Source organism: Eurypyga helias, unplaced genomic scaffold (assembly GCF_000690775.1).
Source record: "Eurypyga helias isolate BGI_N326 unplaced genomic scaffold, ASM69077v1 scaffold41154, whole genome shotgun sequence".
Taxonomy (NCBI): Eukaryota; Metazoa; Chordata; class Aves; order Eurypygiformes; family Eurypygidae; genus Eurypyga; species Eurypyga helias.
In genome coordinates this window covers 2,473-14,947 of record NW_010247630.1, presented here as the reverse complement: position 1 = coordinate 14,947, position 12,475 = coordinate 2,473, and the positions used below count along the sequence as shown (strand labels likewise).

Here is a 12,475-nt window from a genome sequence, read left to right as displayed (position 1 = left end):
CCTAAACCCAGTACTTAAAATGTTACACTTCTTCACAACCTCCTGGAATCAGTGTGAAAGCTGGTAGTATCACAATAGCTGGTCTCAGTCCATCAGAGTTCAATACTGTTCTGGCTTTCGTATGGGTGGCAAATTATTCTCACAGCATTTACCAAACAGTGACACCTCTGCTATAAAACCTACGACTGCTATGATAACGCAAGACCTACTGCCAAGTAACTTCAAGATACAAACTAGTATTACCAGGAAATGCTTGCAAATATTAGATTAAAAAATGTGTGCTAACGTAATTGATAGTTAACAAATGAAGGACCTTATCTGGCTGTTGCTGGAGAAGTGGTCAAATATTATTTCTACGTAATAACAGACATCAAGTGTATAATAGTTAATTCAGTATGTTTGGACATTTATTTTCCCATACTATCTAGTGGTCATTTTTCTGGCCCTTTCCAGCCAGAAATTCCTGTTACACTGAGATGCCATGATGGATGTGGAAACTCAGGTATGCTGATTAGAAGCAGAAACAGAAATTACTTGACTGCAACAGGAGCTGTTGACCTAAGAGTACTGCTACTGTAAATAATGTCTCTTGGTGTATCTGTTAGAATGTTTGTTTTCTTTTAATCACATTCAGGCACTTCATAGAGTCATCCTAAAACATAATTCCCAAACCGAGTACCATTTATATTGGGTTTGTATGGCAAGGTTTTGGTAGTGGTGGGGCTGCAATGGTGGCTTCTGTGAGGAGCTGCCAGAAGCTTTCCCTGTGTCTGACACAGCCAAAGACAGCCGGCTCCAAGGTGGACCTGCTTCTGTCCAAGACTGAGCCCAACAGCAACAGTGGCAGCATCTCTGCGATAACGTGTAAGATGGGAGGAAAAAAACCTGCACAACTACAGCTGGAGAAGAGAGGACTGAAAATACGTGAGAGCAACAACTCTGCAGACACCCAGGTCAGTGCAGAAGGAGGAGGAGGAGGTGCTCCAGGCCCCGGAGCAGAGATTCCCCGGCAGCCCGTGGTGCAGCCCATGGTGAGGCTGACTGTGCCCTGCAGCCAGGGAGGGTCACGGGGGAGCAGAGACCCATCTGCAGCCCAGGCAGGACCCAACGCCAGAGCAGGGGGATGCCCAAAGGAGGCTGTGACCCTGTGGGCAGCCTGTGCTGGAGTATGGAGGGAGCAGCTCAGGCTGGAGCAGGTTTGCTGGCAGGACTGGTGACCCCATGGGGGACCCAGGCTGGAGCAGGCTGCTCCTGACAGACTGCACCCCGTGGGAGAGACCAACGCTGGAGCTGTTCATGAAGAACTGCAGCTCATGGGAAGGACTCAGGTCAGAGAAGTTTGTGGAGGACTGTCTCCTCTGGGAAGGACCCCACAATGGAGCAAGGGAAGAGCATGAGGAGTCCTCCCCTGCAGAGGTCGGAGCAGCAGAGACATCTGATGAACTGACCAAAACCCCCATTCCCTGCCCCTCTGTGCCACTGGTGGGGAGGGTGTAGATAAATCAGGAGCAAAGCTGAGCCCAGGGAAAAGGGAGAGGTGGGGAGAAGATGTTTTTAAGATATGGTTTTATCTCTCATTATCCAACTCTGATTTGATTGGTAATAAATTAAGGTAATTTCCCCAATTCTAGTCTGTTTTGCCCATAACAGTAATTGGTGAGTGATCTCTCCCTGTCCGTATCTCGACCCACAAGCCGTTTGTTATATTTTCTGTCCCCTGCCCAGCCAAGGAGGGCAGTGACAGAGTGGCTTTGGTGGGCACCTGCCCTCCAGCCAGGGTCAACCCAACACACCACTGTCCAAAGCTTACCCTTCAACCAAGTGGCTAATGAACAAATGAACATTTCTTTTTTATTCTTAATGTTTTAGTAATACTATATTACAGACTGAGGTGTCTTTGTCTTTCTCCCTTTCTCTTTTTTCCTCCCTTCCCCTTCTGGATTCAGTGATTCTCTAAGCATTCTGAGTTGCTTGTTCTGGCTTGACTGAACGGTACTGTCTGTTTGTTGTGTGTTTGCATGTGTGATACCAACTGTTGAAGACTGCTTGATGTTAGATGAGGGCTTATGCTCAGAGCTGTTCTACAGTTGACTCTCTGACAGAAACTCTCCTCACCAATGACAGTGATGCGTCTGTGTGTGGGAGAATCTATTTTACAATATTATACTTGCCATGGCCTTAATTTTACTGATGGGGCATGATTATGATTTCATTTACGTTAATCAAAATCATGAGTCATTCCATTCATGTCGATAGCACTAAAGAGCTCTACAGACAACTAAGAGTTCAGAATCAGGCTTCTGGTGTTTAATCTGAAAGGATATCTGAATCACTTCATTAAAGATAGATACTGAAGGAGAGATGCTCTGCTTACTTTGCATTACTCAGTCATGCCATTACCATAAAATATCAAATAAAGAACTATAAGGACAGCTGGCAATGCTTCACAGTACGTGGGTTTTCTGTTTATCTCAGGTACAGAAAATACCCGTGAATTAAAGAGATTTAAGATAATATGTCAGATATAAGAAAGTTACTGTATTAGGTCTCCTTGCCCTTGGAAGTTGGTATCAGTGCTACAAAAACTTATTTCCTTCCTTTGTTTTTTTTTTTTTTAATATGACTCTTACATAACTTCAGTGCAAAATATCTAAAGGCAAAGAATGTTTAAGAAAGACTTCAGAGACTGAGTTAATTTTTATAGCTCTGTCCACAATGCATATTATGTCTGATAAATACAGAAGCATCAAAACAGTGATCACAGTTCATAAAGTTTGTTCTGCAGGTAGCTCATGAAGAACCATCAAATCTTCATTCTTTTTTAAAAAGTGTAAAAAATGTGAATTTTCCAAAAGATAGCCATTCTAAAACAATAGAAGATTTTGTAATGGAGCCTGTCTCCTGCTCAGACAGAGAAATTGTGCAGGGGATGATGGGCTTTAATTTAGTCCTCACTGATAAGTACTTCTAAGACTAAATATTCTTGAAATTACACTTACTTAAATTACACTCAATCTTCATGTAAATCTAAAAAAAGGTTATAGGGAGGAAAATAATTTCAAGAGGTCTAGCAAGCTACCATACTGTTCTATTATATCTCTTAAGATTTTTTCCATTTTATAAGTCAAAGAATTATTGGCATTTGAGAACATTTTCTAGAAATCGGTTTGATATATTACCGGTCCTAGAAACTCTTACTGTCATATGTACTCTAAGCTTCACTACAAGCACATGCCCAAGACACCAAATCAGAGAACTGAGGGTTTTATCATCAAATCAGGACCAAAAAGGAAGCTGAAAGAAGGCATCTTTTACCATGTTTTCTATAGGCCCCATTGACTGTATCAATGAAAACAAAAGATCTACCTGTGCATCTTGCTTTTCCAGCACAGTGGGAATAACAGAAATATTTTCTCCCCAATTCCCAGTGAAAGCTTTCTTTTCACCCTGCCAGACTATGTATTCAGTTTTATACCCTATACTTCTTCAGCATAAGATTCTTGTACAGTTAAGCAATATGATACTGTCTTCAGGCTGAAATCAAATATTAGTTAAACCACTGGTGCCTTTTAAGAAAAACTTGATAAAATCTCCACTCTTAGCAACTGTGGGAATTACACATTTTTCTTGTCTTTGTGATAACATTGCTGTGTATTTCAGAAAGCACACTGGGGCAGAAAACTTAATTATAACACAACAGACTTTACATTTTTGTGCCAAAAACCAATTAGAAACCTCTCTCTTTGTTCTTTAATAAACTAAAGTGAATGAGAAACTGAAGAAATATAGAACAGAGAAGTGACCTACCGTGGTTGTCTTTATCCGTCCTCCTGGTTGTGTACAGGTCCAGCCTGATTTATTGATTAGCAAATCACAGCCTTCTCCTTCTAAACATGGAAGCATTTCACACCACTGTTTTGTTTTGATAATTCGTGCTATGGAAAAGAAAAAAAACAAAACAAAACAACACCAAAACCAATTGGCAGGAGAATTCACATTTCACTTATCTCTAAACACTTTCTCATTCAAGTTGCCTTTTTTCATCATCTGATAATGCAGCCGTAAGTTATGATGTAGACAACCCTAAGCAATTTACAAAATTATTTACAACACCTGCTGTGCCAATAAATTTAATAATAAAAATAGAACTTAAAACCCAACAATACAACAAAAGACAGCTCTGTTGTAAATCAAAAGAACATAAACCACAGCTAATTTCTTAATTCCATGCTCCTCATAGTCAAGGAAACATTACTGGGGGGAACTAACTGAAGACTAACTACCTAACTAACCATCATGGTAACCTAAAAGTGACCTACAACTGGGATCCATTGTGTTATACTCTGTATAAACCCCAGCAGACACTTCTTATCGTGAAGTGCTTACAATGCAAATAGACGTGAGACACAAAGTGGAGAGAGAAAAGCTATAATAACCAGGTAGAGTGGTCAACATAATAACAGCAATTATGAAATCGTCATACTTGCAATGGTAGGGGCATAATTAGGGGCAGAAACCAGGAACATGAGAAAGACATATGAAATAAAGGTTGGGAAATCATGGAGGAGACAAAAGTCAGATGGAAAAGACTGGAACAAACACCCTATTATGACAAGGGAAAGGAATTCTAGTCAGGAAGGTCCGTAACTGTCTGAAAGGTGGTGTGTTGTATGCTCTGTGGCTCCACTTAACGCCTGTGCCTCTGGTAAGCTGGTTCTGCAAAATTTCCTCAAGGTCACACACAGCAAGTAGTCTTGGAACAACAGAGCTCTGACTGCATTAAAGTAGATGCAGCGGAGCTATAGGGAGACATTTTTCTTCAAGGCAGGAAAAAAAAAAAGGTCCTCAGTTCCTTCAGAGATCATCTCAGCAATCCTGGGCTAGATCATAAGAAAGCTTCAAGACCTCAATTTATACATAAGTGCCCTAGGATTCAAGGGCAGAACCAGTTCCACATACAGGGATACAGGTCATGTCTTCCTCTGTGTTGATGAGTGACACCAATACATTATATTTATCTTCAACAGTCATGAGCCCAATAAAAAGAGAACTACAAGAGAAATACTTATCAAGATAAGCATACAAGAAGCTTATGATGCTCTAAATTAATTTTGAGTCCAAGGAGCTTAAAAGCAGGCATTTATACCCAGTGGCAGTTGCAGCTGTTTATGCTCACCTGAACGTGTGATTCAGCTTCCCTGTACCCTTGACTTCAACTACTTAAAAATACAACTCCCAGTGCCACTAGATCATGGCAAGAAAGAGAAGTGTAATTTAAATTCTTTTAATAAAATACTTTCCAATATTTTCACATGAAACAACTTATGTCCTCAGTCGTGGTACAAATGTTGGTAAGCTCTAGCAATATAATGAACACTGGTTTCTTTCAGTGGAAGCTCAATCTGAAATTCATATTAGGATTTTCATTACAAAAACCACTTTAGCTCCCAAACACCTACCTAGGAATTTGCACTGTTCATTAGGCAATACATATATCGCCAGAGGAATGATTCCTAAACAATTTTCTTAACTACTTTTTTTTTAAGGAAGTCCACTAATATTTTTTTTTAGCACATAATATACAGAAATGTGGATTGTGGTTGAGGTCCATACGTACTGCTTTAGTGAGAACTGCATCATACCAGTTTTTGAGGCTAACATCTCCTATGTAACAGGTAATAGCCCCATCCTTTCTGAGTGAAGGCATGCACCCAGTTGCAGGCTTTACAAAAAAAAGCTCAGTAAAATGTTAACACCAAACCTCATCCATTTGCATGCATGTATTTTGCAATTCACATATCAAAATGGCACTTCTATCAATGTTTCAACAATATGAAGAGTCACTAAAAGACCGAATAGTGAGTTAATCTCAAAAACATGTACTGGTTTGCCTCTGCTGTCTCAGGTGGGAGTTTTTTCTGGAAATATAATTGGAACTATTCTTGAAAAAAAATAATTCTCCTCTATAAATTACTCCTAGTATTTGCTTGGTGCTGTCTCAGAATTCAGTTATTGGTAATATCTCAAATATATGGAGTCCTTGCTCTGGATATTAGCTTTGTCCACACAAATTTAGAATACACCAGGAGTATTTTACAGAACATAAAGTTTAAAAGATTTCTGCATTAAATGTATAGACCAGCTCATGCATTTAGATATTGAGAATTGGAACAACTTCTTTTGCAGGGAAAAAGTACCCAGCTCACATGGTTTAAAGGAAATCAATATCAAAACAGTTTATTAATTTATTAATGACACATAACCAACAGCAGTGCAGGATCAATACCAGTAATATGAAAAAGTAAGCCATAGTACTAGACAGGAAATGTTCATAAACACTTGGAAATTCCTAAAGGCCCCCTCAGACCTAACCCCAAACACTTCTAATACACACAGGCACCCCACTCTCCCCAGCATGCCCCCAGTCAGATCATCACGCCCCATTACAGATCTTCATAGTTGTTTTACCCAGCTCGTCAGTCCGACCCCGCTTTGTTTCGAAGGCCACGCAAACACGCAAGCTCTCACATTCCCATTTTAACAGGCCTTGTGTGCTGGGCCGTTTGCCAAAAGCGGGCCAGGCCGGCACCCCCGCACTGAGGTGTAACTTAAGTCTATACGGACGCGTTGTTCTGTGACACGCATGCAGCCACCATTGCAAAAGGCCACGTGCGTGTCTGTGGGATTACATCTATCTTTTCATTTTCACTTTTCAGTTTGCCCATTAGAGCAGAGTATCACAGTGAAGCTAAGTATGGAATGTAGGGAGGGAGCTAAGTACACAACGATTTTATCAGCATAATATCAAGAATTTCTATCAGTAATTGAAACCGAGTTACGCTAATCAAAGCAAAGGAATACCATGCACTTCCTGAGGCAGTATAGTTGCCTTTTCACTGTGTATGTTCACCAGAGGTGAAATTCAGCCCTCTGCAGACAAGACAGCAAAAAGCCCATCAGATTCTTCAAATCCACTTCAAGCTCCATTATCAAGAATTAAGTGGCACTTAAGTGATACATAGGCTTTGTGCAGACCTTCTGCAAGGAACTGAATTTCACCTTAAGAATCTGAGCTGACACTGCTTTGCATCTCCTAAGAAGGGCTGTGCCCCTTCACTTAAACTGAGGTTAATAGGAACTGACAGTGCTCAGCACATGGTAGAATTGCTTTCCCGGGTAATACCATTCGAACTGGAGAACAAATGGAGTCTATCCAAGGGTTATCCGGTTCTGAGGTGTTGCAGACAGGCCGAGGTTATTTCAACACAACTCCACGCTACCCACCAAAGGTCTTCTTAACTGTTTTGTGAGATAGAGCAATGTGCAATGGATTTCCTGTTATTAGTAAAAATAAATAAAAAAGTCTCCATGATCAGCATAGTCCAATTTAAGACTATTCAACAGAGTAGTGTTTCAGAACACCACAGATTATTTTCTGCTAAACACTGCAACTACATACATTTTGTCACTAAGTTTCTCACCTGGTTTAACATTATATCTATACTTTCTTATAGAAAATCAGCTTTACTTTTATACTTTCTTTTCACACATTAACTCTACATTCAGGCAGTTATCAATTGCTGCATCTCTAGTCAATCTCGTAACTGAAAATCATGAACTCTTTATATCACTTTTTTTCCAAGATAAAACTTGTTTACCAGCAGTAAATGCAAAAAACCTAGAGCCACCTAAAAATATGTTAAATTAAAACACTCAGATTCTTAGTTTGTTTTCTCGTTTGTTTTCTCTTTTGTTTTTGATGTTGAAGAATGAGTTTGGAAAAGTTTGGGTTTTTTTTCTCAGCAAATAAAAATATGGATTAAAACAGCATTTGGATACTGAGACGATTTCAGAATACACCATGCTCCTGTGCATGAAAGGTGGTATGCGAAATGAGTATTTACAAATCATAATGAAAACCATGGTACGAGAACCTAAATGAAGTAGAAAAAGATGTCTTAGTTGATGTTTATCAGTCAATTCCAGATGCCTGAAGTAGTAGATGGAAGATTCTTTGTAGTGAGGGGTAGGGAAAATTTCTCCTAAACCGAAGCTGAAACATGCTTCTTTTGAAACATGTTTCTTAAATAGGAGCTTAGCTCACCTATGCTTCTCACAGATGATGCCCTCCTTCATGTCATTCTTATCAATGATAATTTGTAGCACTTGATGCAAGATGTGTAGTATGCATTGGAGAAAACATATCCTTTTTGAATTTAATATATTATTTCCCTGTTGTTTTCCTTGAACTTTGAAGAAAGTCGATCAGCATCGCTGACTCCCAAAATTTAATGGATATAGCTAGACAAACACATTTATCCTTGTGTTCCTCTCTTGCCCTGTTAACTCAGAACAGGACCCACATCTTTTATTATTAATCACCTCCAACTGATCCTAACTGGTTCCATCATCCCAGTCCTCTCCCAACCTCTCTGTTCTCTTTACCTCATATTTTTCATTTTTCCTTCTTCCATTTTTTCATTTGTAGCCTTTTGCTCCAACCATTTCTCTCCTCTGCTTGATTCAGTACATACACGCTATCTAACTATCAAAGATACCAGAACACTGTAGAACTGATTACGTTTAGGTAGTTTTGCCTATGACTGGTCAATGCTGTTCACTGTCCCCGTTTTGCACAGGTTAATAAATTTGACCAAGGTCACATAAGAAATTTGTTGCAGAGCTGGAAAAAAAAAAACAACTTCTTAAGTCTTAGAGGTTGCTTGCCTGGAAACCTCTCTGTGTCTCATTTTCCTTCAAAAAGAGTGTGCTTTAATACTTACATACATAAGAAATTAAACAAGAACAACAAAATGCAAAGTAATAGGTTTTAAAAAGCATATACCACTTAAATTGCAGCAGCAGCAGAGAGGCCAGCAGAAACACAAAGTGAAACACAGTACTGTAATAAGACATTGCAATCATGAACAGTCTTTAGAGCAGCAATTTGACTGTAATAGTGTATAAGCCTCTAACGTTAATCTATTTTACTATACAACAAGGAAACATCACAAACCTTGGACATCTTTTACAGCATTCATTCTGTTCCACTTAAAAAACTGGAAGCAGTGCTAATTCACAAGGAGTTAGCTCATCTCAATTATTTATAGGGCACCTAGATCAAAGACTATTTAGTTCTAAGAACAGCAATATAGCAATGTCTAGACACCCATTTTATCATTTAGCTTTTGCTGTCAAGATTGGGAGAGATACTTGAGCTGAAGTTGAGAATTATATGGAAAAAAGTGATCTCCTGCAGGCTACAGAGAGGCTACAAATTGAGACCAGGTAACTAGATGAAGAGTAAAAGACTGAATGACAGGCCAGAGGATTTTCCTGCAGCTCACCCCAATCACAATTCCAGTAAGAGAGAAATCTTATTGCAACCTCAGGGTTGAGAAGAGACCTGCATTATTGGCCTGTTAGTTGAAAAAGAACGAAAATCTTGGTTTACCATAAACAGTGCAGGTTGCACTGTGCACAACATGTATTTGGAAGGAGCAGAATAATATATGGGAGATGATCTCCAAATTACGCAGTTAACCACATCATCCCAAACTGGGACTGCCTATGGGGCACTCCTGGAATGGTCCATAGCAATTCAGCTGTGGCATAAGAGGTTGCTAGATTAAGCTGTGTGAATAGGAACTTAGTAAACTACAGCCACATAGGTTTAACTTTAAAACTACAGCATTTAACAAGGCATACGTGCATCTGTTTAATCTTAATGAAGGTACCTAACATTTTGCTGAATCTTCGTAAGACTCTGTAAAATAAATATATGCTGACAGCTTAGGAGAGAGAAAGTCCAAAGGTATCCCACAAACCAGAATCGATTATTAATACATAATAAATCCCCAGAACACAAGACAGAGGATAAAACCCACAAACACAACTAAGCAAACCAAGCTGAAGTACAATCCAGATTCTCTGAGCACTCTCATGAAATTCAACAGCTCTTTTCTTTCCTGTTTGTATCTCCAAGTAGCAGAATTTCCTTATTATGTTGCCCCACACAATAAATGAATAAATAAACAACGAAAATAAGCAGATGAGGGTAAATGCACAGGAACACAAGATATCTGACCTTTTTGTAGTGTAGAAACAAACAGGTATTTACTTTGCCTCGCTCTTTTCAGTTCTTTGAAAACCTTAATACTATGTGACTCAGTGATCTAGTGATAGGTACCTTAGATTTGTCTACATCCAGATGTTCAGATATTTGTATGAAAGAAGCGCTATCCTAGAGTGGGAGGTGTCTTACAAATCAGCTTCACAGTCAACTTATGTCTGTTTCCAATTTAGTTTTCAAGGGCCGATTTTCTCCTATTTATAATTGCTCTCATTTGAGATTGGAATGTACCTTTGCATTTGTTCTCAACGACTTACCTTTTTGCTGGCAATTACTAAGATTGCTTACACGGAAAAGTAATAAAGCAAATATAACACATAGTTTTCAACTGCTTAGAAAACAATCTAACAGAAACAGAAAAAAATAAAATAAAATCCAGTATCATTTACCACATCTCACAGGGTCACAACCAGCACCCTGACAGTCATAATAAAAAGTAAGTAAGATAAAATGCACAGGCTGAATTTTATTTAGGTACAATACATGTACTCCTAACCTCTTCTAAGTTGGTGGTTTCTAACCATATATTAAAATGTCAATGTATTAAACAACATGGCCCACAGCTTTACCCAGGATTTCAGCATTTGCCTGAATATCCACAGATTCACAGGTTTCAATCTTTGAATGATCTAGTGCTTCATTGTCTGTAGGTAGTTAGCATTTGCCGTCTAATAAGAGATGCTAATTGAACACCTACCCCTAGAGAAAGCCTTTGTCAGGACTCAGTGTCTTCTGCTTCTGTCCCCTGCTGTTCTGCTCTGCTGTATTCAATTAGTGTGCTGGAAGCAAAGTAAAAATTACTAAAAATCTGATCTGTGATATGCCAGCAAAGAACCCTTCAGAGATCAGGTTTTCATCACATCTCACTTTGCTGCCAGCACACTGAGAACAGCAAATTTAACTGGGGAGAGACAGCTATTTCAGACCCAAGGAAGAGAATCCGAAGACAACAGTAAAGGGTAGAGACAACGGAGGGATATAATGGAAAGTAACAAGAAAACAGATAATAGCAAAAAAGAAAATAAAGAGTAAAGCAAGAAAGGAAGGGAAAAGAGGACAAACCCTTATAGTAGCTACTGAAGCAGATGGGCAAGGTCAAAAATTTGTACAACTTGTTCAGTGGCGTTAGTAGGACAGTGTGGGTAAGGCTAAAGACCAGAACTGTTTGGGCTTTTTTCTCTTACATACACCAATTTCAGTCCTCCTCATATGACCACAGAAAAGCAGCAGAAGACCAGATTTACTGTAGCTAAAAGAAGAACATGACAGTACTGGGCAGATATCCATGACCATCCCTATGTTATGCAGGGAAGGCTGGGCAGCTATGGAAGAGGCAGAACACCTAGATACGAAACGTGAACATATTAAGATATACACTGAGTAGACAGCAAGGCAAGAATTTAAAAAAGGAGGACACAGTAGGAAAATATGCTCTAGGTTACATGGTAGAGAGTGATTAGTTCCATGGAAAGAAGATGGGGATAAAAGATGCTGAGGTTGGTTGTAGAAAGGGAGTGAAGGAATGGTGGTAGGAAGGTTATAAATCAGCCTTACAACAAGTGTCTGAAAACAGACTGAATGTCAGTGTAGACACCTATGGCTATGGGTGACAAAGGACTCCTGGACACTTCACCCTATATGCAGCTTCACGTTTGACTGCACAGTATCTGGTTCTGTACCTATGAAACACACACTAAAATGATGGCCAAGGATCGAGATCCTTCTTGGGACTCTTGCTGGGGAGTACTCATGTACCAGGCTTAATAGGCATGTTTAATGACCTCTGCAGATGCTCAGAAAGAAAAAATATGAAAAAAAAAAAGAAAAAAATTAAAGAGAAAAAGAAAAATAAAAAGAAGTAGCACTCTTCATTTGGCAGCTGCTTTTGCATGGACAAAGCAAGGAGAATCAGAGTGTGAGACCTAAAATCTTAGTCTTTAATCTTTTTAAAGCTATTTCTTGGAATTTTAGTTAATGTTCTCCATGCACAGTCAAAGGACAAGCATTTAGCTGAGTAGTTCTGCTCTTGCCCTCATTGCTTTTGGTCCTTTCCAAGTCCAGTGTCAGAGTGTGCATTGCTGCTGTGACATGGTGGTGACATTATATTGTGCACTGAAAGAGATAATAATTCAGTTGTTCTCAAGTACAATGGGCTTCCTTTGTCAACAACCACAGCAATGGGAAACTTTGCCCTCCTTTTGTCATGTATGTAAGAATAGAACATGCAAGTAAATTGAGCTGAAATGAGCTCGATGACTAGAACAGGAGTCAAACAGCTGCCACTATGAGGAGGATTTAAGTATTAGAAAAGGAAACTCAGCAACAAGGCTGTACTCACCCCCC

The 12,475-nt window shown here is 39.4% G+C and overlaps 1 protein-coding gene across 1 annotated transcript; it reads right to left on the bottom strand.

The window, feature by feature from the left end:
- Positions 1-3,807: 3,807 nt before the first annotated feature.
- On the bottom strand, positions 3,808-3,927 carry LOC104509001 (protein FAM19A5; the record flags this gene model as incomplete). Its single annotated transcript, XM_010150791.1, has 1 exon — positions 3,808-3,927. A coding segment is annotated over one exon (120 nt), but the record flags the coding sequence as incomplete, so codon positions are not given.
- Between the last annotated feature and the right edge of the window lie 8,548 nt (positions 3,928-12,475).